This window comes from Penicillium odoratum, assembly GCF_028828045.1.
Source record: "Penicillium odoratum strain IBT 22623 chromosome Unknown utg000005l_segment0_segment0, whole genome shotgun sequence".
Classification (NCBI taxonomy): Eukaryota; Fungi; Ascomycota; class Eurotiomycetes; order Eurotiales; family Aspergillaceae; genus Penicillium; species Penicillium odoratum.
In genome coordinates, this window is record NW_026643147.1 from 3,001,838 (window position 1) to 3,021,683 (window position 19,846).

The following is a 19,846-nucleotide window of genomic DNA, read 5'->3' on the forward strand; positions in this document are numbered from 1 at the left end:
AATTAAAGATTCTTTTGTATTGATGGATGTACATCAATATCTTCAATCACCCCTCAGCTGAACGATACTGCACCCTAGAAGCTATATTTGCTTGGAATTGCTACTCTCTTGAGATTGCACACCGCTTTATGTCTAGATTGATTGGAGACTTCCACCAGGAAGCCACTTGTTTCCAAAAGCATATTGACATAGATATTGAGAATAGAAAGAAGAGCTAAGGGTGACCATGGAAAGATTAAAGATAATAAGGAAGCAGATAAAAACACGCCTCCAGGCGTTATTCACACAAGCACAATATTATCAGCGGTAAAAAGTAGAGACTAAGAGAAGCCTCCATATATTATTAGTCAGAGTTCTCTACATTATGATCCCAGTGTTTTCTCCATTCTTCATGTAGACAGATGAAGACAACTTGATAGGGCCATTACGGCCGTCATCGACTCAGGAAAAGCCCCTCACTGTAGCTGATATTCGAGTGCAATGCATCTCTCTCTCCCTCTCTCTCTCTCTAAATCTGTTCTTCATGAGTTCATGTAACGGCTTTGTAGTGGGAAATATTCATTGCCCTCTAGCGTGTACCCAAATAATCCAGTTAATCATTGGAGATATTGTACATGCAGTCATTGATTCTGGCGGGATAAACTCCAGGAGCTCTAATTTGAAGAATGCTTGAATAGGTTGACTTCTGTTCAAGTGGTAATTTCTCAATAGAAAACCTCGTGAGTATGGAACAAGATTAAGTGGGGTACACAAAATGATAATGCCCAAGTACGCCTTGCCCCACGGCAGATCAGCCACAACCCCGCAGTGACTCATTCAAACTGGTGGAGAAAGCTTCAAATTCTGTGGCAAAAAGAATCGGGTATCAAATTTGGACTAGCGGACAATTATGAATGGCCTCAGGTTCTACGCTCTAGAACCTAGGCCCCAGGCCCCATTAGGAAACAGTTTCTGCCTGGAGACTAAATCTACAGTGGCAAAAGGATTCACAGGGTTCATCGCATGCATTGATCTCCATAATCGCGGGTCACTGAAAACATCAAAGTCCAGTAGAATCACATATAGCTATCATAAAACGTCCCAGATCAACAAAGGAAATTCATCTCGATCGGAGCCTCAAAACCTTTCAATCCTCCTCCAAGCAAGCCATACATGACACGAGTGAGTCACAGTATCAACAACCAGTAAAACACACAGAAATATTCTCGGCATGCATAATCAGGCATCTCCGCTTCTCTCTTATTGGCTCCCCACCATGCAGTCGGAAGGAAAAAAGGGTCGCATTCGCCAATAATGGACTAGGGCGGAAAACTAAGTATAGGATTGTCGAGTCACGCCAATGGAAGCCAGATCGTTTCCAATCTGGGATTCCGCCTTCAAAATGGAAGATAGCTGAATTGAAGTGAACAGATTGCAGATTGCAGGGTGGGCGCTCCAGGCAAGCCACTTCCCCTTCTGTTGGAAATGAATTTGGGGCCGTATGTTTCGGGCCGTGGCGAAATGACTAGATAATTGCTAGCCTGGGCAATCTATGCCCAGTGGATTGGGACGCTTTGGTTTCAAAGAGTGTGAAATATCAAAGGTGATGAATCATAAACATGGGTTCTTGTTCTCTTTGTGTTCAGGGTGCTCAGCGGTGGTATCGCTGGCTACTGGATTCGTAGCGTCGCTCTTCGCGGTCCAGATGGTCAGGGACATAGAGCGAGCCTCTGTTGGACGGGCTGCGGCTGGAGGCGTTTGAAGATCGAGAAGATTGCCGAGAAGAACGAGGGTAAACGATAACGTGACGCTTGCTGAGAGATGGCGAGCGCTCAATGATCTGGAGAGGAGAAGAGACTGGCTCCGGAGTGTGAGAGCGAGGCCTGAACTGTTCAATCACAGGCCGAGTGCTGGAGGTAGAGCTGGGAGGACGAACAGCAGGAGCACGTCCACGACGAGGAGACTGGAGACGTCTTCCCTTCTCGATTGACTCAAGAAGGCTGCGAGTTGCACTCGAGTCTCGAGGCAGCTTCACTCGTCTTGGCTTGCCATTCTCCTTATCCACTGCTGCAAATGGCTTGCCTCCTTCACTGTATAGGTATTTGGTCACGTCGAGGGCGAGGAGGTAGCCACGCTCGCAATGGTAGCTTTCGCCGGTTTCGATGGCTAGGGCGCATGGAGTGCAGCGGGCAATGTGACTTTCGAAGTCATCGAGGACGAGCTTCTCGTCGTCGAAAAGGTCACGCACGACGGTGGGCTCAACCATAACTGCTGGCATTGGCGAGGAGTAGCGGACACTTTGGCGTCGCGATGGTGAGCGGGAAGATCTTTCCATAGTGGAGAAGGTGTTGGGGTCGACCACGTAGGTGGTTGAGCGTTTGGGAGACACGATGGCTGATTTCTTGGGGGTCACGCGTAAAGACGGTGTTTGATCACCGTATAGATAGATAAGTGGATAGGGTAGCAGAATGATCAAGTGACTCAAGTCTCAAATAGATGGATGTTGTTCAGAGTATGAGACCAAATGTGGATGTTTGATATAATGGATTGAAATGAGAAAGAACATGGTGGGGGGAAGTAAGTTATATAGTTTTTAATGATTCACAAGGCGGATTTGAGCCCACTGGAGCCTGGGATCGTAGGCCAAAACGCTAAGTGGATGTATGAGTGACTTCCTCAGTACCCACTGCCCCCACCTTTTAGAATAGAAATCAATGTATATTGTACGGCGCTAGCTCATGTGGCTCAGTCAGGACGAACCGGCCCATGATTGGTCCGAATGTTTAGATTCCACTGCAGATTGAATTCCAGACTCGCGGGGTCGATGGCCACTTTGTTACTGAATTCAGTCTCCGCTTTGACTTCCCCCTTCCATTTCTTCTTTCAAACCTCAACCCTCAAACATCAATTTTCTATTTTCTATTTTCTATTTTCTATTTTTATTGGTTTTCATATTTTTATTTTGAATCGATCGTCATGTTTGTTGCCTACTCGATCAAGCAATGTTCCCTTTGTGGCTTGAGCCTCTCGTGTTCCTGCGCCCGCGAAGGACGTCTCGTGCATCAAGTCACTTGCAAAGTGTCCCCGAGTCACCAGGATTATACGATCGGAAAATAGCCATTCTGTCATCTTGCATTGATAACCACCCGTTGTTTACATCTTCATGATCCTGAGGCTCTAGCCTGGGCGCATAATGTTCATTTGGTTCTGTTAACGCTGCCCCTGATCAAGCGTCTACTGAGGCAACCCTTGAAACACCAACAGCGAACCAACACCATTGACAAGTTTCAAGCTCATTCCCAATTTAGATTCATTCCCTTTTTTGGTAATTTCCCATTATGGTGATCTGAATTAATTTGGGGCTCCGGAAATGATCGTTATTCTTAGCCCTCTAAGAATAGGCCCTGGGTCGGGGATTTTGTTCATGTTTCGGCCCCCAAAACATCAACTTCTTGAGCCACAACGAGGCTGATGAGATCAAAATACGAGCTCAATCCGCACAGCCTCAGCCACTAGAAGCCACAGGAAGCCACTGATGAACGTTTGTGATTCGTTACACCAGCCACCCACGTCGTTCGTATTGTTCTCAATGCTGACAGTGTGTCCTCGTTCCTGAACACAGCCACCGATGCAAGTCACCAGAGCAGGGCTGCATGAAACTAATGACGAGCAGGGCTGCAAAACATTATGGTCGACATGCATCATTTTCTGACTCTGGTCATTCTTGACTCTGGCTACCTAGGCATCCACGATATATCTCCAGGTTGACATCACCTTCACCCGGGCGATTTGTCCAGACCCCGCCAAGACCATTGCCCGAAGGTTTCACCACTGGTCAATGGCTGTTGATAGAGGAAGCCAATCCATATGTCTTACAGGATTAACCCGGGTTCCTGTCAGCCTTTTCCCATTGGCAATTCCCTTCAGATTCTTGAATAGGGGATGAACATCCTCGTCGCCGAATCTGAGACACTATTAGGAACAATTCTCCAACAAGCCCAGCCGGGCTAGCTCAATCGGTAGAGCGTGAGACTCTTAATCTCAAGGTTGCGGGTTCGACCCCCGCGTTCGGTTCTCTTCAGAGCAATCTGAGTTGTTTTCTTTTTGTCTTTTCCCATTGAGTGTCCATGTTGCCTTCATGAGTCCATGTATGGCACATCTCTTCAACAAGCAAGCCGGGCTAGCTCAATCGGTAGAGCGTGAGACTCTTAATCTCAAGGTTGCGGGTTCGACCCCCGCGTTCGGTTTCTCTTCAGGGAAAACCTGGCATCTCTTTTTGCATTGCTGAATTTTTTTGTGGATGGGTTGTGAGTGGCTGAAAGCATATCGCGGGTTCCACTAGTGGGACCGGCCCGTAGGGAACTCCTCGATGGACCGACCCAGTGACACACACCAAAGGGGAGAAAATTATTAAAGACAAGACAACGTCAGAGGATAGAACAGAGTTTGACACTGGTCAGCAACTATAGTGTAGTCTGCATATATTTTGCGCCGTAAGAAGATCCTGTTTGTGGCTGATGTAGGTCCAAGCGCAAGGCAGAGTACATTATTCCCGATCGGACGTGAAGGTTCTGATCATCTGCTGAGTGAATTTGTCAGAATAGGCATTGGCTTGATGCCTGTTGAATTTTATCACCTACGTAAACGTTAAAGCACTTGGGTTGATTCACATTGGTTGTCGGTGATCAGATCGAGTCCCCGACAGCTCAGTGTATAGTTGGCGCTCCGCTGGACAATGACTGCCCCGCTCTAGAAAATATGACTCTTGTAGATCACCAAGTCACTATGGAGCTTTGTTTTCTACCAATAGCAGCTACTTGATTAGGGATATCGATGTTCTGTGGGTTTCCTTTGAATCGTGAGAGTACTGCGGGCTCTTGGGGCTAGTCATGGAATTAGCTGGGCCTGGACAACATCTTGTCTTCGTCGAAAATAACATTGTGAGCAGAAATATTAGTAAGCATTATGTTTTGTATGAAAACTTTCTTTTTAATCTTTTATCGCTTCGTCATTTGGTAGTTAGTTGTCGTGCTTTATTTAGCGTGTCAACAGATGGATCCTATCTAAGAGCCGTAGAGTTCCCTTCCACCCATGTTTTGACAAATTCATTGGTATTAGCAATCTGTATCATCAAAGATAATATTGGAATTAAACTGCGCTGCGCACTCAGCATAGAGCGAAATTCAACGGAAGCGCTGTGTCCAATCAGCTGCTCGAGCTAAAGCAGCAGCCGATAAACACCCAAGGGGACGTATTGTTCGTGCATGGGGAAGTGGGGACTCGGCCATTTTGGATCTAGATAATTATATAATGGCATGGCAGATCGGAGATAAAGAGTATCAATGCATGGTCATCTCTCGGTTGTAATAATTGGATGGTAGTGGACTCGAGTCCGTTTCCTCCGGATTATGAGCGGAGTTCGGCGCTTATCTAGAGAACATCGAGCATACGTGTGCAACTGGATTCCCATGCTCCCGGTACAGACCGCTCGGCAAACAGTTAAATTAACCTCAAACCCCATTCAACCATTGGACCTTGGAACGGACTGCCATTAAAATTAGCCCACCATGAACATGAAACTCACCATCGGTATATATAGATTCCCCGGATCAACCGATTCCCCCAACTCGTTTCATCATGCGCTTACACCACACAGGAAACAGCAAAGACAACAGCCATTTAGAAGATCTACTTAAAAAATACCAACCAGATCTGAAACAATTCGAACAAATTTACCGCCACATTCACGCCAACCCCGAACTCTCCGGCCAAGAAAAACAAACCGCAAAATTAGCATCCAAGCACCTCCAAGCCCTCGGCTTCGAAGTCCACTGCAATATAGGCGGCCATGGCGTCGCCGCAATTCTCCAAAATGGACCTGGACCTAAGATTCTTCTCCGGGCGGATATGGACGCCCTCCCATTAGAGGAAAAGACCGGCCTGCCGTACGCGAGTACTCGCACGGTCAAAGACATTCAGGGGAACATCAAACCCGTTATGCATGCCTGCGGACACGATACTCACGTTACGAGCTTGATGGCTGCATCGACACTGTTGCATGCCGCGCGCGAGCACTGGAGCGGAACGCTTATTTGCATTTTCCAGCCCGCCGAAGAACAAGGGGATGGTGCACGCACAATGCTGGATGATGGATTGTATGAGAAAATCCCCAAGCCGGATCTTGTGCTCGCGCAGCATGTAACGCGGATGCGAGCGGGGAGTGTCAATCTTCGTGCCGGGAGGCTGCTTACAGCGGCGGATTCGATTGAAGTACGGGTATTTGGACGGGGAGGGCATGGGTCTGCGCCGCAGACGACTGTTGATCCTGTCGTGATTGGTGCGTCAATTGTGGTGAAGTTGCAGACTATTGTGTCGAGGGAGGTGACGCCGGGTGAATTGGCGGTTGTGAGTTGTGGGAGTATTCATGCTGGGAACTCGGCGAATGTTATTCCGGATCATTTGGATTTGCAGATTAGTGTGAGGACGTTTAATGGTGAGGTGAGGAAGAGGGTGCTTGATGCTATTCGGAGGATTGTTGAGGCGGAGTGTGTTGCTGGGGGTGCGGTTGAGAAGCCGCTTGTGAAGGTTGTGTCGTCGTGTCCGTCGACTATCAATGATGGGGAGAGTGTTAGAGCTCTTCGGGAGACGTTTGGGTCCTATTTCCAGGACCGGGTGGTTGATATGGAGCGGCCGAGTGCGAGTGAGGACTTTTCGCTATTGGCGACGGAAGTTGGGGCTCCTTATGTGATGTGGATGTTTGGTGGGATTGATGAGAAGACGTGGGATGATGCTGTTGAGAAAGGAACAATTAATGAGTTACCCTCAAATCACTCGCCTTTCTTTGCACCGGTGATTAAACCGACTTTGCAGACGGGCATGGATGCTATGGCATTGGGGGCCTTGACTTTTTTGCAGAGGAAATAGGTCTTTGATGAGCATGACCTCAACCAGTGGACTGCATGACTTCAGCAAACGCGGAGATATGAGATTGGCGTTGAGATCTACTATACTCGAAAATTCATTCATTCACATAGCATTTTGAATTATGGATACCAACATCAGTCATTGCTTGGAAACATGCACCAAGACTTTACCTCTGGTCCTCCCCGAACGCAGCTTATCAAATGCTTTGACAGCATCTTCAAACTCGTACTCACTATCCACATGCACCTTCAAAGTCCCCTTCTGCAGCATTTTTCCAATCGCAACAATATGCGCCTGCGTATTAGCAAAGAAGAAAATCGTGTACTTCCTCCGCCCACCACCCAACAACCTGGGCCACCCAACTCTCCCTACATGAGTAGACATGCTGTTAGCCCCAACCTGCAAGAATACACCCTCAGGTTTCAAAAAATGATGACACTGAAAGTAAAGATCATAAGGAAGGCCAATATGATCCAAAATATGATCAAAAACCACGCCCCGTTCCTGCAACGTCGCACTCAAATCCCTTTCAACAGTATAGTCAATGACCTCATCCGCCCCAAGCCCCCGACAAAGCTCCACATTCCTCGTCGAACAAGTAGCAGTAACATGACAGCCCATGTTCTTCGCAATCTGAATAGCAAAAACCCCACAACCTCCAGATCCACCATTAATAAAAACCTTATCACCAGCCATCACATACCCATCTAACGACTGCAACGCTGTTTGTCCCGCAATCCCAATCCCAGCCGCCTGTTCTACAGCCACACCCTCCGGAACCGGCGCGATCAAATCCGCCGAGATGCATAGACACTCGCCCAACGACCCGAACTTCACCGGTCGACTCGGACATCCATAAACGAGCTGTCCGGTCGTGAACGTTGTCACGTTAGAACCGAGTGCGATAACAAGTCCGCAGAAGTCCATTCCTGGTGTTGCGGGTGTGCCGATTACTAGCTTTGCTGCGAGGCCGAGAAACATCTCGGGGACTTTGTAGTCTGCTGGATTGAGGGATGCGACGAGGACTTGGACGAGGACTTCATTTGGGCGTGGGGGCGAGGGTGTGCGTGCGGATGTGTCAAGGTGTATGTTTTTTTCTAGACCGCCTGCTGTGTGGCTGTACAGCCATGCTTTCATTGTGGGGCGCGATGTGGCCATTTTCGAATGAGTCGAGTGCGGTGTCTTGGTTTCAGGGGGTTCGGGTTTCAAATTATTTGTGATATAGTACAGTAGTTTGATCTCGATATCGAATGGTGTGTTCAGTATTGGAAGTGATGGGCCGTGTGGAGACTGTATTTTTGGTCGTGCTGTTGTGAACTCCCTGTCAGATCATCGTTGAGAATCGAAATCAAAGAGGTGGTCATAGCTCCTTGTGGGGTTCATAACAAGCATTTGGGGTAACGTGATTTGATTGGCTGTGACTTGCTGAGTAATCTACTAGTCAACTGCTCCTAGAATGAAAACAAACCCTCAATAATTGTATCTCATAAACGCTGCATTACCCTCGCCATTTGTGAAATGCGGCTTCCCTCCAAGTAAGTGCTCGAAGTTAATGATTAAAAGCCCCTTCCCCTTCTGTGTTTGTGTTGTACAGAATACTTTACCCTTGCACGCAGCACACCGCCACCAAAACGTGGGGGCTCAAAATCCAAGTTCCCGATCTCGGCACTGAAAATATCATTTGATATGGCACGACGATCAGTGAAGGAGCAAGCTGCCCTGATTGGCAAAGAAATGGTCAGGGTAAAATTGATTCGTTCTGGAGGATCAGTTGGGATATCGAAAACTGATCAGCGGTCTTGGCGTATGCACAAGTTCGAACAGTTTACCATACTTGGATTAGTTTAGGCCCCCACCCCAACTTAGCCCCGAAGGATTCTTTTGAGGGTCTCAAAGGGCTGAAATATGGATCCCAGCCGTGAAATTAGCCTACGGACACAGGACTGGAAAGATCAACAAGCATTGGACCCAACATGCCAAAATCCATAAATAGCATTACATACGGTCTGGCTCTCATATAAGACTCGCCCCGAAACTTCCGCAAGTTCCTTCAACAAACATTTTGCCTTTCTAAGGTGATATAGGCTTTTGCTTAGCATATCATTTCTTGCAATCATGAGTCTACTCGAGGGTTCCCTTCTCCCTCGGGGTATCTCGAGTTACTTGAAAAATGAAACTTGTCCCATGCCCGCACATCTCACAGAAGGTTTGTTGCAGGAACCAAATCGACGAATAACCCAGCTAATGGTAGCAGTGGAGCAACCCTTCCTAGGGGACATGACTTTCTACCACTTTAACATGATCGTTTCCGGTGTATGCACTTTCATTACTTGTGTATTGATCTTTAGTCTTATGGCGGAACACGCCAGTCATTGCAGTGTTCCCAATGAACAAATCAAGTATGCAACAACTTATTCTCAGATCATCTCATGCTAATGAAATCAGAATTATGAGAATCGTACATATGCTTCCTGCCTTTTCCGTTCTATCCTACCTAGCAATCGTCTTCCCAAACTCATACGTCTATTTGGAAGGATGGACAGAAGTATTCCAGGCCGTTGCGCTCTATGCATTTCACATGCTTCTGATTGATTTCGTTTCCCCGACCGAGCGAAAACGCGACGAATTCTTTGGGAAGCTTAAAGTGAAGAAGATTTTCAGGAGAAACCAATATAGGGATGGCATTTCGTGGCTGAAGGTAAGTTGCTATGATGTTCTCCAGATCAAGCGCTGACAAATATTCTCGACATAGCTCAGCTATTATTCAACACTGCAGTACCCGATTGTTATCTTCTGGGTCGCCATCGCTCAGTCTGTCGCTGCGGCCTTTGACCGATACTGTCTTGATTCGAATAAGCCGGCCTTTGCCCATCTCTGGGTATGTAATATTCATCCCATGAGCATAAATTCACGACTGACAAATCAAATAGCTTCAAATTGTCCAAGAAGTCTCTGTAACCATCGCTATCAATGCTGTTATTCGATTTTATGCAAACACAAAGGATTATATGCAAGAACACAAGCCATTGATGAAGCTTCTATCGTTCAAATTGATGGTCGGTCTTATCTTTATCGAACAGGTATGCCACTTTCCCCCAGTCCATCACTCAAATTCCACTCTAACCAGTGATTAGGTTGCCTTCATGATCCTAGAATCCTCAAAGATTTTCAAAGAAACCCCAAAACTCAGCTACGCAGACGTCCACATGGGGATACCAACAATGGTAATCTGTGTCCAAATGGTCCCCTTCGCATTCTTCATGCGCTACGCATTCAGCACAAAAGTATACCGTGTGAAACTATCACCCAGCGACTCCGAACAAAAGCTTGCCGAGATCAACGAGCACGGACGACCCGTACCACGATCTTATCAAGGTGGATCATATGGCATATACGCCTGGCTCGCATACTACAACCCCACGGAGTATATGCGGGAGGTGCGATCCATGTACAGGACTTTGCACCATGTTCATGTGCGGAACCAGAAGCCGATTTATAAAGAGGATGTTGAGGACAACAGCGAGCAGGAACAGAGATTGAGTTCGCAGACTGCTTATGAGCATAACGAGCCGTTTGAGCAGGTTCAACTTTCGCAGGTTGAGCCTCTTATTGATGCGGTGCAATACCCAGTTCAATATCCAGCTCAGTCGCATTATGCACCACAGGGATTCGAACAAGCTCAGGATAGACAAGGGGAAAATGGGCGGGAAGAGGCTCGGGTGTATGGGCGACCATACCATTAAATATGCCCTCATTTTGGGAGTCAATATTTGAATATTGTTTATAGAATGAAAAAATGAATTCTACGAAGTTTCACTGGCCGAGCACAACCGACCAGCTTTCGCCAGTAAAAACAAGTCCCTCGTCCAGTCTTAGCTGTTCCAGGTCGAGATACACTTTCACTCCAGGATTCCCTCCCCAAATATTGAACACTCGGGAAATCAGGTATACCTCTGAATAATCCTTCCTGTTATGGATAGCGCTCATCTAGAATATGTCAGCATTTATGAATGGTTAATAACAGTTAAAGCACTCACCCTCTAATACTGATGCTTGCTCATGAAGAAAGGTTGATCCAAAGGCCCTGTCGTCGCCTTGACCTCAATGAAATACTTGGGGCGTTCGTCCGCCCATTCCTCGGCATCAAGGTACCCACAGTCGATGAGCAAGGCTGTGAAATTACCTGCTCTATCTTCATAAGTAGTATCGGCCGTTTCTCTCCCGCACCAGGGAGTCATGTCAGCGTAGTCCGGGTGAACCATGATATAACGGCGAATTGAGCTCTGCCAATTCCGCTCACTCCAGCCCGTCAATGATGTAGCGCGACGCTTGTAAAATCACCAAAATTTACAGTATTATTTGTAAAATGGCTTATTCTGGGGAGTTTACTACTAGTGATTTAATATATATGTCTAATGACCAATTCAGTGGTAAATTTGATAGCAAATTCAACAGTGAAAGATTCAATATTCAGTACTTTATAGGACCCCCATGTACTAGGATAACTACTTAGTGCATACGACGTAGAATCATCTTAAGAAGCTCTTAAAGATAATTCAAAGCCCCCCCCCCCCCCCCGCCCCAGTTAGCATTGTATTCTAGGCACTTTGCACAATTATCCGAAGTCACTTAAAATCCTTTCAATATAGGGGAAATATACAAAATTCCTGATATCAGATCTTATCTCACAGAGCAGAGTGCTTCCCTGGTTGATCCGCCAACGGCGAAGAGTAGTCTGCATCATCCAAATCCAGCTTTCGAATTCGATGGCTAGTCATATGGTCCTCTGTCTGCGTTTGAACCTGCTTTTGCATCCGCGCCTCCTCCCCAAACCCATCTTGGCTGTTCAGGGTATCGCGCGCAACAGATGAATCCCGATCTGTCACTCCGGCTTCGCGCTCGTTATGGGCAAGCTCTTCCTCCTTCTTCTTGTCCTCAACTTCCAAAGCAGCTTCTTCGCGTTTCACTTCACTGATATCGATGTCCTGGAGTCCAATGGACGAAATGATCTTGCCAAGTAGGAACTGGTACCGAAGATGGCCGCTGATCATTTCGCTCACATTGACGTTCTCAACACCGGGAACATTTTTGACTTTTTGGAGCCCGGCAATTCCAAGTTGGAGACTGCTTGTGCGGTAGAGGAAGGCTAGGACAGAGTCATTTTCGGAGTAGACGTTGATTACTCGGCCGCTAACTACGCTGCGAATGCGACGCCAGTACTCGGTATCAGAGGGAGTTGGTGATCCCATTAGGATGACAGATTCAACAAGACCGTGGGCTTCTCTCTTAGCCAGATTCTGGAGGCAGGAAAAAATTAGGCGTGATCCTAAGGAGTATCCAATCAGAGTGACAGGTCGCTCTCCCTGGACTTTGCTGATCAAGGCATCTGCTAGGACTTCACCTGCCTTGTCGGCTCGGGACTTCGCAACGCTGAATGGGTTATCAACGACCCCAGCAACCTTGATGAGGCCGAGAGGAAGCATAACCGCGCTCATGATGGACGAGAAAATGGTCCGAGACAAAACTTCCTTTCCCGCAACCGACCACGCCGCACTAGTTACCAGCGACGAGATAGCGTTCCCGAGTTTCATCAGAGATTCCGTCTCCCAGCGCAGGGCAAAGACCTCCGAATCAGCCCCAATGACTCGCCATGGAACCACAAAGTTGGATTCATCTCTCACCCAGCCAGTAACACCAATGGTAACTCGCAGCCGATGATCCTGTCGAGCAGCATCACTCTCCTTCACGGTGCGCTTCCTTGAGCCTCGGATAGGAATGAAAGCAAAGTCTTCAACCTCCTTCGCATACTTGTCCATCATCCGACCAGTCATGCGTCCTCCATACGCTCCGAACAGTCCACCAACCACCACACCGCTACTGGCCAGAACACCGAGGTACCCAGCCGCAGCAGTCGCACCCAGTCCAAGTCCACCCATCATAGTTCCGATACCTGCAGCGACCAATGGAGCAGCCAGACCACCAGTAATACCAATCAGAGCGGCACCGGCAACGGATGCCATACCGACTTTCCATTTGCGGGAACCGTCTTTCTTGGCCGGCTGTTTCGCTTCTGGGTCTGAGAGTGCCAAGGCGTTATCGAGAAGCCCACGTGCTACCTTGACTTCATCTTCATTCAACACTTTGATGTCTATATCAAGGCTGGACGCGCTATGGAGCATAAGAACACGCGAATAGGCATTATAATGCTCAAGACTGAGCAATAATAAAAGAAGAGAGTGCAGGATAAGCAGCCTCTTCGCTTTAGGTAGCTGCGCCAATGGTGTTTCCACAGGGTGATAAAATTCCGCGAGTTTTTCCATCCGCTGAGTATCTTCACCCAAAGGAAGATCATCAGATGCAATGACCGCATCTTTCTCTTGCGGTGTCTGATTCTCGTCATCTTTGTTGACCACCTCGCCGATCCGCAGCAGCACGGTATCCCTCCAATCGTCAAAATGAGTGAGCGCCATTTTCTTAGCTCTTTCTCTTAATGAATTTTTCTTCATGTCAGATCTGGAAGATTGCGGGCTATTATCCGCCTCGGAAGAACTACCCGGCCTAGCAGGGAGCGGTGGTCCTGCATCGCCATCCTCTTCTGTTGGGTTGAGGGTTGGGCTTTTATCCAAGCTTTCTTCGGAGTTTTCGAAAGTTTCGACAATCTTAATTCTCATCGACTCTACAATCTCCGCGACGAGTACTGTGAGGTCAGCCCGTTGCGACCGGTCCAGTATTGACGTCAGATCTTGACCGCGTTCGCTCGGGGTGGGTGCATTGGCCTCTTTTGACTCGAAAAAGTGGCCATGTTTTTCTTTTAGATTCTTGAACATTACTGTGAATTCAAGGCTAGTTCCAAACAATGATAATCGAAATAGTCAGATGAGAGGAAGTGGAAGTTAAGTTGGCAGAGGTGAGGGGCCATCATATGCTTGGCTTCCGGTTATTGCCTGAGGCAGCAGTAGGCCGGAAATAGAAAAATAACAACACAGTCACACGATCCTCCTTTCAGGCAAATTTACAAATGGAATAAATTGAATAGATACATGAGCTGGGGACTATTTCATACAAGCAAAATAGTCATTATGGCGAGAGCGGATCCTCGAGACCTTGGGAAGACCCCTGTTTTGCGGCTCTGCGGCTCTGCGGCTGTGGGGGTCGTGCTTTTTACTTCCGCACTCTTGTTTCCAGCACCGACTCATTTCCACGAGGAGAACTCCAGATGTCAACCAGCTCAAGGCCGACCTTATCAAACAAGTTCTTCCACTGGGAGACCGTCCTTTCCAGTCCTGCCGTGTGAAGCCACATGAGAATATCCATTTCCGCAGCTCGAAGCTCAGCCCCAGTGTCCGGAAGAACATAATCATCGATGACAAGAATGGAGTAGTCCGGGTCCATAGCTTCAACAATCTGAGACAGAATCAGAGCGCTCTTGGCATCGGACCAGTTATGCAGTACATCCCGCAGGAAGTAGATTTGGGAGCCTAACGCATGGTAAGCAAAATGTGTGACCGATGAAGCATGATACATACCTTTGACAGGCTGCGGGGTGAAAAAGTCATATTCCACAGCTTCGATCCCCTCTGGCAATGCCACAATGCGGTTCAGCGTGATTGGAAGATCTTGAAGGACAAACCGGCCAGGAAGATCGGGGTACCGCTCCTTGAATCTTATCAGTTCTTGTCCAGGGCCTCCACCCACATCAACAATCAAAGCTGCACTGGGGTCGTAAGGAAGAGAGCGCAGCGTTGATGCAATTGGGTAGATCTCGAACCACTGCGGCATGTCATCCACGCGACGCGCAGCCATGTAATCGTCAAAGGCTTCTTTCTGCTCTGGATTCTTCTCCAATAGACCAAAGATTACATCGGTGCCATAGGCATATTTGAACAGTGTGATGGCATCAGGTTCATCGGCAAATTGTTGGATTCCTGGCCCGCGCATATAGTCTACAAGTCGCCCGCCCTGTGATCATTAAAATGGGTGTCTTGATTTCAGTGGAGTGCTCTTACCATTCCGAAATCGAGGTCGAAGCTATTTAAGATTAGTCACGTACACCATGGTAGCATAACCCGACAGTTAATTCAAAGAAGTCACTCACTGATGCTTCTCGGCTGCAATGGATCCTGGAAGGATCTTGAAGCGGGTCTTGTCGTTGGCGGCGTAAAGTTGATTGTCAATTTCATCGCACAGGCCAACGGCGCTTAACACGCGCATGACTCGGACTAAGAGTTTGGCGAATCAGTTGTCAGCTCTCAAGATTACAGAATGGTGTCACCAACTAATCAACAAAAGATTCGATCCTGTTTCCTGAGCCAGTTCCGCAGCGGAAATGGACTTCCCATGAGTAACGAGGACATGTAGGAACTTGTGCTCAATTGCAACTCGAATAGAAATGTTTTGCAGGATCTTGTCGAATAAAAAAGATTAAGAAGTGTCAACATTCTGTTGATTTGGAACGCACCTGAAAGTTCAATCGAGAGGTTGTCTCCAGAGGTGTCTCCACCGCAAGTTGAAGCTCCCGAATCGCTTTGAGGAGAGCCGCGTGGGTATTATTATTTCCTGCAGACTCTTCGGAGACGAGCTTTTGGACCTTCGAGAGGGCATCTGATACAGACATGATGGATCCTGGGTTGTTCTGAAATCAGATTTACGCAAAGACGGTTGGGGGATGCGAAGTAGTTCTGGGGAAGTTTGTCCTCATCGGCTTTCATGCACGTTGCCGATGTAAGGAGTTAGTGTAACGTAGGTTCCCATACAAAGTTGATACATCACTGATATGGTCATTCTTACGGGTTCTTGCTTGGTGAAATGTTCAGTTTTTGTTCAATTAATTTATGAAGTAATCTGATATTTGTCTCATGTACGGAGACAAGTTTCCCTTCCCTTCACTTGACATTCCTCAGAAACAACGGAAGTGTCCTTTGTAACCAGTATCTGTTGCTCGTTCCTCTTCGTTTCATCTCTACGTTGAGCATCCTCGCCATCATGGGTTGCGCTTGTGATAGCGGTGACATGTGGATTCCAGGAGGCCCGATGGTCCAACTCCACCCACGACTGGCGTTGTTCTTGGCATTCGACCGGATAGTCCCGACCATTGGAGCGTTTACCGGAACTTCGCAATGAGAACCCGGTGGCGCTCTTGAGATCCTGGGTGAATCGGATGAAGAACGGACGGAGCGTAGGAACGGAGCCGAAGATGATGATGAACCACATTTCGGTCAAGACCCAGGTATTCAATTTGTAGATGGCATAGGTCAAATCCCCTGATTCGGTGATCGAGGCGATTGCGATGGTTTTGTTGATCCCGGCGATCCCTGCACTATTCATGTGTTAGCAGGGTATGTTGGGGCTGGATTCGGACACTTACATTAGTCCGCCTCCCATGATTAAACAGAGACCGACTTTAGTCGATAGCTTCATCACTTGAAGTCGACCGATAACGTACGCCGGATAACCGGCCAAGAAGAAGTCGCAAAACGCTCCAATGCCTGAAGTTGTCAGTAATGCAACCACCAAACGGATGTAGCTCACTTACTCCCTTGAGCAAATCCGACCTGGGAACAGAGGACAACCCCGTCGCATGTTCCTGGTAGACTGCCATTCCAGAGCTTTGCTGTCGGAGAGCACTGCTTGAAGATCAAGCCCACCTCGATCACATTGATGATTGCTTGGGTTGCCCCCACGGCGTACAGAAGGTACCGGCCCTTGCTTCGAGTGCCACTTTGGATGGTAAGCAGGAAGGCAATGACAGCAATGCGTGCAATCACCAAGTCCAAAATGGCGGTAACCTGAGCAATCCAGCTCCACAGATTGGTCTGCACGATCATATCGGGTTCAAGCAAATGCTGGTGAGTGCCGAGTCCATACCGGACACTCACAGTCATAATACTCTGAGCCACCAAAGCAAAAACCTGAATCATAGTCAGAATGAAAGTCACAAAAATGAGGACGAGCTTTACTTACAAAGGCAATGATCACCCACAAGAAGTCCCATCGTAAACCGAACAAGCCCGATGAGATTTGTCGCGAAGGACAAATCGAAGCAGTTTTAGCACGAAGAATGATCAAAATGAGAGCCAACCCCATTTCTGCCCATGTTACACCCAGAACCACTGAGCCTTTCCCTCCATTGGACATGGACAATCCACCCGTCATGGAGGTTATATAGACCTGGAAAGGCCCGAAAAGTGTGCGAAGTGTACAGTTGGAGAAAGCGAGTGCGTTGCATAGAAATAAATGACGTGAATATTGACAAGAGAAGAAACCTAGAAAGATGAGACAACGGGGATAAACCCCAATCTACTAGTACACAAGAAAAAGAAGAAGGGGAGCGTATCGTGGTTTTACATATAATCGTACAAAAAGGAGAAATGACCGGCCAACACTGGTCTGTGTGACAATGTGACCGATTCCTCAGTCGAAGCCGACAATGAAACTTATCCTAGTAAATCTTACCTTTTGAATCACGAATCGGGCGTCGATATCAGCATGAACGCGTGGATCTTCGGACTCGGACTTAGACGAGTTTTGGCTTTTTTCTCTCTCTAATTGATACTGATTATAACAAGAGCTCTCAAAATTCGGCTCCTTACTTGAGAAACGAGATGTATCACACGCATGTATCATGATCACCGCGGGCATAAAAATAAAGTGGCGTATGACATGGTCAAGATATGCCCTAAATGGTGGGGTCACTCAGTTCATAATGGAAAATGCAACCTTCCATAGCATAAAAATGAACTGACACGGGACACACTTTTCCATTTTGTTTATCTTCAAAGTGGAAATTGATAGCCAGTTGGTTCTGACCCTTCAAATTTGTCCAAACTTGTCCAAGGTTGTCCAACCCATGTCAGATGAGTTTTAATCCTCGAACTTCCTCTTCCTTGCATGTACGACCTCATGCAACCAAACCCTCTTTGAGTGCTTTTTTGCCCTCAACCTTATCATTCATCCAAGCAAAATATGTCTTCAATTCCCACGTCTTCAAATCCCACGCACGAAAAGTCCCCGGGGCCTCTTGGCATCGATGAGGAAGTCGAGGCTCTAGAAGGATATGTTGTGGACCCCAGTCATTATCCCAATAACGCCGTCAACCTCAAGACTAGTGCTGATCACAAGTACGTCCTCATTCCCCAGCCATTGGACTCTCCCCATGACCCATTGAACTGGTCCGTGGGCAAGAAACGATGGATCGTAGCTGTCATCGCCTACATCGCGTTCTTGGCTGATTACACCGGCGGATCGGCTATCATCACCATCCTCCCGCAAACTATGTGAGTAGAAAACAACCTCGGAAATCTTATATTTTTGTCCCTTGCAGATTGCTGATTAGATCCAGGGAATGGGGTCTCACTCAGGCAACCGTGCAGAGGGCTGTGGCGGGTAACCTCTTTACCATTGGTGCCTGTGGATTGTTTGTCGTTCCATTCGCAAGTTACTGCGGTCGTTGGCCGGTGCTACTGTTTTTCCAATTGCTTATGCTGGGAACTTGTATCTGGTCCGCTGCCGCTACCAGCTTTCCATCTTATCTTGCTGCACGCACCATCAATGGCTTTTTTTGCAGTGCCGGGCAGGGAGGTGCGTTGATGTGGATCAAGGACCTGTACTTCTTCCACCAACACCCGCAAGTCATCAACTATGTGGAGTTTTCAATTATTCTCAGCCCATACATTGGCCCCATGTTCACGTCGTTTATCGTTTCGGTGACGACATGGCGTTGGGCTTTTTGGTTGTGCACGATGCTTGCGGCAATTAGCTTGCCTCTGGTCCTCAGTATTGATGAGACCCTGTTTGATCGCAAGAACCCGCCGGTCACATGCAGTTCCTATGTCTCCCGTCTCCTTGGAGCTCATCAGGCTCAAGCTTGGCGTTACAAAAGCGTCTTTCGGTGCATGTGCCGCCCAGTGGTAGCTATCACCAAAATACCTGTGTTGACAATCCTCATCTACTACTTCCTCAACTCTGCCTGGGTTGTTGGAGTGAACACCACCATCGGCATCTGGTTGAGCAACAAGTATGAATTCTCCATTCGAGACATCGGCAAGTACTCAAAATAAACCAATCGATTTTTTGAAACTAACTTGTGCAGGCTTGTTCTACTTCTTCGGCGTAGTCGGCGTACTCGCCGGCTGGTTCAGCGGTCACTTCCTCCACGACGCAGTGGGTCGATACTACGCCAAACGACACGCAGGTCGTCTCCACCCAGAAGCCCGGCTCATTCTCACATACCCAGCTACGATCCTTTGCGCCGTGAGTCTACTAGTACTCGGATTCGCCTTCGAGCGACACTGGCACTACATGGTTATTGCAGTATTTGCAGCAATTCAAACTGTTGGTGTCATGCTCGTTACGACTGCAATCAATTCCTACCTGCTGGACGCTTACCCTGAAGGCTCAGGGGAGGTTGGTGCCTGGGTTACGGCGAGTCGCAACTGGGGTGGATTCATGGCGACATATGTCCAGATTAGCTGGGTCTTGAGCCTTGGCCCTGCGAAGGCCCTCGGTATACAGGCTGCCATTACCATAGCGTCGCTGATTTTAATCGCTTCCTTGCAGATGTACGGAAAGCGGCTGCGACAGTGGCAGGGTCGGATGGCATTCGAATAAATGATGATCTGTGTTCTGGTCCAGGAAAGGGATCAGAACGGCACAGGGGCCGAAAAGCTGATATGAGATACGAGTTTTATGCATAGATAAATACGAACATGTAAGAAGGCTGGGGAGCGAGCTGCGCTTGATATCTGGCTTGCGGAGATAGAGCCTCTCTCTTCCCCCCTTTTGCATGCTTCCCTAGTAGTGCCGGGTTCGCATCCGAGTACCACATACCTTAACAATCAAATCGTGATGGGCATTTTTCCTCCTTATCTTGGTTGAGTTCTAAGTCGTAAAATGAACGCGGATCGGCTGAACTTTCAATAGTACATAGTCCGCATATCCATTCATC

At 47.8% G+C, this 19,846-nt stretch overlaps 10 protein-coding genes across 10 annotated transcripts; 3 read left to right on the top strand and 7 right to left on the bottom strand.

The window, feature by feature from the left end:
* Positions 1–1,630: 1,630 nt before the first annotated feature.
* N7520_006660 (uncharacterized protein) lies at positions 1,631–2,314 on the bottom strand (the record flags this gene model as incomplete). The annotated part of the gene is made up of 1 exon (XM_057140594.1): positions 1,631–2,314. The coding sequence occupies one exon, from the start codon at positions 2,312–2,314 to the stop codon at positions 1,631–1,633; it is 684 nt and encodes a 227-aa protein (XP_056994600.1).
* A 3,302-nt stretch (positions 2,315–5,616) lies between these two features.
* Positions 5,617–6,903, top strand: N7520_006661 (putative zinc metallopeptidase; the record flags this gene model as incomplete). Its single annotated transcript, XM_057140595.1, has 1 exon — positions 5,617–6,903. One exon carries the CDS (start codon positions 5,617–5,619, stop codon positions 6,901–6,903), a length of 1,287 nt encoding a protein of 428 aa, XP_056994601.1.
* A 138-nt stretch (positions 6,904–7,041) lies between these two features.
* On the bottom strand, positions 7,042–8,061 carry N7520_006662 (NAD(P)-dependent alcohol dehydrogenase; the record flags this gene model as incomplete). Its single annotated transcript, XM_057140596.1, has 1 exon — positions 7,042–8,061. The coding sequence occupies one exon, from the start codon at positions 8,059–8,061 to the stop codon at positions 7,042–7,044; it is 1,020 nt and encodes a 339-aa protein (XP_056994602.1).
* A 1,086-nt stretch (positions 8,062–9,147) lies between these two features.
* On the top strand, positions 9,148–10,646 carry N7520_006663 (OSTA/TMEM184 family protein; the record flags this gene model as incomplete). The annotated part of the gene is made up of 5 exons (XM_057140597.1): positions 9,148–9,302; positions 9,349–9,601; positions 9,656–9,781; positions 9,834–9,983; positions 10,038–10,646. The coding sequence occupies 5 exons, from the start codon at positions 9,148–9,150 to the stop codon at positions 10,644–10,646; spliced, it is 1,293 nt and encodes a 430-aa protein (XP_056994603.1).
* Positions 10,647–10,943: 297 nt separating this feature from the next.
* On the bottom strand, positions 10,944–11,165 carry N7520_006664 (uncharacterized protein; the record flags this gene model as incomplete). The annotated part of the gene is made up of 1 exon (XM_057140598.1): positions 10,944–11,165. One exon carries the CDS (start codon positions 11,163–11,165, stop codon positions 10,944–10,946), a length of 222 nt encoding a protein of 73 aa, XP_056994604.1.
* Positions 11,166–11,588: 423 nt separating this feature from the next.
* N7520_006665 (DUF726 domain protein) lies at positions 11,589–13,730 on the bottom strand (the record flags this gene model as incomplete). Its single annotated transcript, XM_057140599.1, has 1 exon — positions 11,589–13,730. One exon carries the CDS (start codon positions 13,728–13,730, stop codon positions 11,589–11,591), a length of 2,142 nt encoding a protein of 713 aa, XP_056994605.1.
* Positions 13,731–14,064: 334 nt separating this feature from the next.
* N7520_006666 (uncharacterized protein) lies at positions 14,065–15,517 on the bottom strand (the record flags this gene model as incomplete). The annotated part of the gene is made up of 5 exons (XM_057140600.1): positions 14,065–14,862; positions 14,910–14,931; positions 14,999–15,122; positions 15,180–15,306; positions 15,362–15,517. 5 exons carry the CDS (start codon positions 15,515–15,517, stop codon positions 14,065–14,067), a joined length of 1,227 nt encoding a protein of 408 aa, XP_056994606.1.
* A 239-nt stretch (positions 15,518–15,756) lies between these two features.
* N7520_006667 (uncharacterized protein) lies at positions 15,757–16,227 on the bottom strand (the record flags this gene model as incomplete). Its single annotated transcript, XM_057140601.1, has 1 exon — positions 15,757–16,227. The coding sequence occupies one exon, from the start codon at positions 16,225–16,227 to the stop codon at positions 15,757–15,759; it is 471 nt and encodes a 156-aa protein (XP_056994607.1).
* A 200-nt stretch (positions 16,228–16,427) lies between these two features.
* On the bottom strand, positions 16,428–16,820 carry N7520_006668 (uncharacterized protein; the record flags this gene model as incomplete). Its single annotated transcript, XM_057140602.1, has 1 exon — positions 16,428–16,820. One exon carries the CDS (start codon positions 16,818–16,820, stop codon positions 16,428–16,430), a length of 393 nt encoding a protein of 130 aa, XP_056994608.1.
* A 1,045-nt stretch (positions 16,821–17,865) lies between these two features.
* Positions 17,866–19,509, top strand: N7520_006669 (putative MFS transporter; the record flags this gene model as incomplete). Its single annotated transcript, XM_057140603.1, has 3 exons — positions 17,866–18,176; positions 18,242–18,916; positions 18,948–19,509. The coding sequence occupies 3 exons, from the start codon at positions 17,866–17,868 to the stop codon at positions 19,507–19,509; spliced, it is 1,548 nt and encodes a 515-aa protein (XP_056994609.1).
* Positions 19,510–19,846: the final 337 nt, after the last annotated feature.